We start from the raw sequence: 7,020 nt of genomic DNA on the forward strand, positions 1-7,020 counted from the left end.
GAAATATATAAAAAATTAAATCAAATATTTTTATAACAAGTTAAAATATTAAAAGTAAATTAAATTTATTAGTAGGGATGTGTTGATAACTTGAACACATTGTGTAGCCTTCATTTTTATAATTTTTTCTTCTCACTATTTTTGTGGATAAGTTTGCCACTACCGCGGAATCAAGAAAAGAGCCGGGAGAATATGGGAAAATGGTGATGAAAGATAATGAGATTTCTGAAGGAATCGAAGGCCTTCTTGTTGATGGATTGAAGCACAAATGTGAAGGCGACAAGAAGACAAATATTGCGAGGAATTTTGAACCCATACCAAACATTTCTGTTTATAAAGAGGACATTATTAGTGCCGAGGAGAAGAAGCAAAATATTGTGAAGAATTTTGAACCCATACCAAACATTACTGTTTATAAAGAGGACATTATTAGTGCCGAGGAGAAGGAGCAAAATATTGTAAAGAATTTTGAACCGAAGCCAAATGTTTTTCTTTCCGGTGAAGCTAACAGAAAATAATGAATTAAGTTTATGATGACTATGATGATGATGATTATTATTATTATCATCACATGGCTGAACAAAAAAGAAGAATGTATTGGCTTTAACAATAAAAAAACGTGATATATATTATGGTGTTCCTAGTTATCTGTGTATTAGTGTATTAATAGTAAGGTATGTTGTGACATCTTTAATTTGGTTCTGAAATAATAGTTGTGTTAAATAATTATTTGGATTATTAAAACCTAGATTGCGATGGCAATTTAGTAGCTAGTGGTAATTAAAATAATAGATTAATTCGTAGTATTTATATAGCTTAAATATTTTATGCATGTTCATATTATCATAATTTCTCATAAAAAATACAATAGTGAGTTTTTATTCAAGAGCCAAATTATGTCCATCTAAAAAATTTCAAAGTGTGTAATTTATGAATTTAGGTCTTCTAAAATGAGAAGATTAATAAAGTGATAAAGTAAAAAATTTATCAATAATTACATCTAAAATTACATAATTATTTTAATTGTACTTAATAAATAATAAATAAAGTAAAAAATGGCTTTAAAAAGTCAGTTTTTGGATTTAAACAGATCTGTTTTTTGGCGGTCAGGCCTTCACCATTTCTAGTCTACTTAAAGGCCCATAATAAGTTCTTGGATCACGGCCTAAGCAGAAATTAGGCTTTTAATTCTCTTGAGTTTAAATTCTCGCAATGGTTAGAAAAGCCCATGTGAATAAAACAATACTATTGTATTGTCTAGTAAATGATAAGTGGATCATTACCTGAAATAAAATGATAACTGGATCATACCGTTGGATTAGTAGCTCTTCGAATAAATCAATCGCTCAATTCAATTCGCTTAAATAAGTATTTAGAGTTCGAATCCTATTTTACTTATGCAGTAATTTATTTATCAATAATAAACTCTTAAATAAAGTTCCGATATACGACGAATTAATCATTAATCTATCGGACTAAAAAATCACGAGAAACAAAAAAAAAAAACTTAATCCAGTCCAAAATAAATATAAATACACCCAATAAAGTGTTTAGTGATTACCATATTAGATTCTTAATTAAAGTTATTAATTATTATCATGTTATGTACCTCTATTGAAGTTTTATTAGGAGAAAGCCAAAAAATCCATAATTTGATTATTTTTCAAATTTATATTACCTAACATGTAGAAAGTACTAAATAGTAAATAAATAAAGTTTGTAATAATGAAGATGGTAATGCAGAAGTTTGTGAAACTTGTGAAGATTTTATGATTGATGAAGAATAGAGTGACTATTGAATGCCTTGTTTAAATTTTAGTTAATTAGTTGTTCATTATAGTAGTTTGGTTGGTTTATTTGCTATTTGAATTTATTTTAGCGTCATATAAACTTGTGAATTATGAATTTGTGTTTTAATTTGAGTTGTGAATTTGTTTTATGAGTTGTCACTTTTGACTGGTTATGGTATATATTAGTTATAATCCTATGGATAATTTGATTTATTTGAGATATATTTCATTACGTGTGAAATTAATTTTTGCTATAAAAAATTTCATAACTTTTATATTTTACAAGTTACATTTATGTTCTGTCTTACGATTCAACGAATTACAATTATGAACTAGCTTAGCAAGTCCGGATAAAAATTACGAGTTTATTATCTTGAATATATCAATTAATTAAAAAATAAAATAAGTTGACAAATTATGTGTATAATTTATATTAAAAAAATTTATTACAAAATATTATTTTTTATTGTAACAATTTCATTTTTTGTTACAAATTTTTTTTTATAATAAAACATATTACAATCGTTTTTTTTTTATCATAAATTTGTTTTGTTTCAAAATTCAAATTTTTTGTAATAACTTTTTTTGTTATAAATATTTTTTTTTTTTTTATAGTGGTATGATCAACACTGCAAAACAATAATAAAATTACTAAAAGATTCCATAAATTGCATGAATCTAAGAATAATTGAACATAATTTATTATACCATAATGATAAGTAGGAAATGGAGCAAGAGGATCCATGGTAGAAAAATTTCAGCCATGTTTGTACTGAATAATGCATTGAACAGTTTTGTTAATTTCAACTACTACATACACACCCTTTGATACTAAATTCAGATGAAGAACAGTGATATCAGGCAGGGTCCATTGTACTACGTACGTGGCTCAAATTTGTTAAAGTAAAAAAATGCAAAAATATGATCCGTGACCATTAAATCTATTATTTAATTCTAAATTATTGATAAAAAACAAAGCAAATAATTTCCGGCAGCGATACATCGTATCATATAATAATATAATATCATTTTTCCATTGAAATAAAGATCACACCAAAAATACAACCACATATACAGAATTATATAATAGAGACATGTTTGATAGCTAGGGTAAAGAAATAATCTTTTATGTATCTCTTTTTAGTTTTTTAGGATAAAATAATTTTAGTGACTAATTTTAATGTATACATAACATAATCTTTCTTGTTTTATATAATATCAAAATCAATTTTTCTTTTTTTTTATTAATTATTCTTACAAAAATATTATTTGTATACTAAAATTAGTCATCAATATATTTGTGTATAAATATATGTCAATATATTTGTCTATAAATATATATATAATTTAATTTATTTTTAATATATATTTGTATTCTAACATGTATTTTATGCCGATGGCTTTTGTGGTTAATTTTAATATACAAGTAATATAGTTCTTATTTTTAATACTAAGAATAGAAAGCATAAAAAAAACACAAAATTGGTGCATATAACATTATTCTCTATCAAAAGAAGCAAAATTTAAAAGAAATAATAAGCATATTAATTAATTATTAGTTGAAAAAAAATAGTTCTTATAATTTTATAATTTTCCATGGCTAATTATCCAGTACATCCTATAAATAAATGATGAGATGAGCCATCACTCTCACACCAGAAAGAAAGGCAATAGATCAGAAGTGAAGCTTGAGAATGATGAAGCCAACTCTTGCTTTTCTCTCCCTTCTCTTCCTCTTTTTGGTATGCTTTTTTTTTTTTAATTCATTATTTCACACTTTCGATTATTATAATAATTCGCACTTCGTTATTGTCTTTAACTAATTTGTTCTCGCATTCTCCTTCTTTAACACCAATAACCCAATCAATACTCAATAGTAACTTAATTAGAGTTATGAATATATGATACAATATGAAAATAAGATTGATGAAATAATGCGAGGATCATCAGCATATATATTTACTATTTTTTTACCTTTGAGACTTGAAGCTCAACTTGCATCAAGAATCTATAAAAAAAAAATTTAATTAAATATTTTTGTAACAAGTTAAAATATTAAAAAGTAAATTAAATTTATTATTAATCGATGTGTTGAACTTGAACACATTGTGTAGCCTTCATTTTACTAATTTTTCCTTCTCACTATTTTGTTGGATAAGTTTGCTACTACTTTGGAATCAAGAAAAGAGCCTGGAGAATATGGGAAAATGGTGATGAAAGATAATGAAATTTCTGAAGGAATCGAAGGCCTTCTTGTTGATGGATTGAAGCACAAATGTGAAGAGGACAAGACAAATATTCTGAGGAATTTTGAACCCATACCAAATGTTTCTGTTTATAAAGAGGACATTATTAGTGCCGAGGAGAAGAAGCAAAAGATTGTGAAGAATTTTGAACCCATACCAAACGTTTCTGTTTATAAAGAGGACATTAATTATTAGTGCCGAGGAGAAGGAGCAACATATTGTGCGAAGAATTTTGAACCGAAACCAAATCTTTTTCTTTACGGTGAAGCTAACAGGAAATAATGAATTAAGTTTATGATGATGATTAAAAAAACGTCGTATATTATGGTGTTCCTAGTTATCTATGTATTAGTGTATTAATAATAAGATATGTTGTGAGATCTTTAATTTGGTTCTGAAATAATAGTTCAGTGTTAAACAATTATTTAGATTATTAGAACTTAGATTGCGATGGCAATTTGAGATCTCATGGTTGATATATGTTTTCGTATAAAGTGTACCTTCGTTTTATTAATGGCTTGTTGTTAGGGTGTTGCTACGGTACAGAAATTCATATAGTTATAAACATGTAGAAAAATGCGTATTTCGATAATCCTAACATGTTTGTTCCACGATAATCCTAACATGTTTGTTCCACATATGATTTAATAGATGGAGTCAGATTTTGAAAGACAAAAGTTGAAAGGCTCCTACGAGATGGTCAGAAGTGACAGTGAATTAATTTTTTTGGTTACAGTGGATTAGTAATTAAATAAATGATTTATTGAATGATATAAACAGGATAATGAATTCATTGTTTTTATTGCGAGCGGTGGGTCGTAATTAATTTTTGGACTATAGATATATTTTATGCTTTTAGTTTTATTTTGTTGGATTAAGTTTATTGTGATTCATATTTGTTATTGTTGCGTTGTACTACTTGAGCAGAAAATATATTAGCTTTTTGGTGGAGGAAAAAAAAAAACGATTCTAGCTATAAGAGCAAAACAAAATTGATGTAATAAGACTATAAGAGTACATGTTGGGTAATTTCTTTTTTGTTTTGCTCTTGTAGCTACAATCGTTTTTTTTGTTTGTTTTTGCTTTGGGTTGCTACAACTCTTTATGTTCTAGTTTATTTGAGTGGGCTCATAAATTCCTGCTCAGACAAACAAAGACTTATTTTATCTTAGGACATGTCTCAATATTCCACCAAAAAGTCTATACATTTTTTGCCCAAGTAGTACAACGCAACAATAACCAATATGAATCACAATAAATTTAACCCAACAAAATAAAACTAAAAGCATAAAATACACCCATGGTCCAAAAATCAATTACGACCCATGGCCCACAATAAAAACAATGAATTCATTATACTGTTTACCTAGGATTGGATGTTGTTCAATCCATTTGAGGTACCTAGGATTGGGGTTGTCTAATCCACCTGAATAAAAAAAATATGCTGTTTATACCGTTTAATAAATCATTTATTTGAGTTAAAACCCATTTTGACCCCTGAAATTTAAAGCTGGCCTCAATTTCAACCTCCAAATTTTTAGTTACCCAATTATTAACACCTCCAAATATTGGATCGTGCCTCACGTTTGTTCCTATAGTTATTTCTGTTAACGAAAAGTTGATGTAACACGTTAAGTTGACACGATGTGCATCTACATGGCACCCAACTTGTCAGAATATATGTGTGATGAGTGAATGATGTGGTAAAAGTTGTTTTCACTCAATATGAGTCCATGCAAATTAGGGTTTTAACATCTGCGTAGAAGTTAAATTAAGTGAAAACAACTTTTTGCCACATCATTCACTCATCACGCATTCATTCTGGCAAGTTGGGTGTTACGTAGATGCACACTGTGTCAAATTAACGTGCCACATCAGCTCTCCGTTAACGGAAATAACTATAGGAGCAAACGTGAGGCACGATCCAATATTTGGGGGTGTTAATTGGGTAACTAAAAATTTGGGGATCGAAATAAAGGCCAAGTCCAAATTTCAAGAGTTAAAATGAGTTTCAACTCCATTTATTTAATTACTAATCCACTGCAATTTTTTTAATTAATTCACTGCAACTTCTAACCACTTTGTAGTAGCCTTTCAGCTTTTGTCTTTAAAAGTCTTACTCTATCTGTTAAATCATATGTGGAATAAGTATGTTGGGGTCATTGGACAACAAATGATTATGCAATACGTGTTTTTCTACATGTATATAACTATATGAGTTTCTATACTGTAATTTCGTCCATTAAAAAAATTTTTAATGCTTGACAAGTTTTTTTTAACTTGTCAAGTTTCAAATTTTTATTCATCGAGATCTGATTATGAGTTATTAAAAGGTAAATTGAATAAAAATTTGAAAATTAAAAATTCATCTCGGACAATTGTACCTTCTCAAATTATCCAGTCGACTTTTTTTTTTTCGAACCAGTACGGGAAAAAACCTTCATATAACCAAAATTCTCAGCATTTCTTGAGGATTCTTTTTTTGTACTGAGCTAACTATTGTCTAAAAGTTCGTTCGATTGATTCAATATCCATTAACCTAAGGAAGAGAGTTGACGGGTAAATCTATAGGACATACACGACCACATACACCTTTGTTATTATTATATTATTGTGGTTGGGAGTGAAAGTGGCTAGTGGTAATTAAAATGAATAAGAAAAAGTATAGGTGAATAATGTAAATGTTAAAAATTTTAAAAAGTAAAGTAAAAGGTTTTTTGTTACATAATTAGGGTGAAATTTTTTTATTTTTGGTGGGCCAAAAAATTGGTCCATTATTCATGTTATCAGATTTTTTGTTATCGACTTAAAAAATTAATAGTGCCGAAGAGCTTTAGCTCAGTGGCATTTCACCCCTCCCCACCACTAAGGTCTAGAGTTCAAACTCTAGAGAATGCATTTGAGGGAAAAAATGTGATAAATGTGTGAGGAGTGTGTGGGTTGTGTTGTGTACCTAGGATTGGGGGTTGTCCAATCCTATGACA

General features: G+C 28.2%; 2 protein-coding genes across 8 annotated transcripts in view; both read left to right on the forward strand.

Annotated features, from left to right (window-relative positions):
- Positions 1-4,550, forward strand: part of LOC107628902 (organ-specific protein P4) — a 5,035-nt gene extending 485 nt beyond the window's left edge. Inside the window, exon 2 of one of the 2 annotated variants that reach the window (XR_001617877.2) lies at positions 3,950-4,550. Coding sequence is in view for 1 of the 2 variants with exons in the window: in XM_016331534.2 (XP_016187020.1) it covers positions 153-518 (366 nt within the window). In the remaining variant the exon portion in view is untranslated. Of the gene's footprint in view, positions 1-152; positions 724-3,949 lie in introns of those variants that run through there. The other variant, XM_016331534.2, reaches the window with a different exon arrangement.
- The window catches only part of LOC107628901 (organ-specific protein S2-like), a 36,720-nt gene that overhangs the window by 9,614 nt on the left and 20,086 nt on the right, over positions 1-7,020 (forward strand). The gene's annotated exons all lie outside the window — the stretch shown is intronic.

The sequence above is a fragment of the Arachis ipaensis genome, chromosome B03, assembly GCF_000816755.2.
Source record: "Arachis ipaensis cultivar K30076 chromosome B03, Araip1.1, whole genome shotgun sequence".
In the NCBI taxonomy this organism is placed as follows: domain Eukaryota; kingdom Viridiplantae; phylum Streptophyta; class Magnoliopsida; order Fabales; family Fabaceae; genus Arachis; species Arachis ipaensis.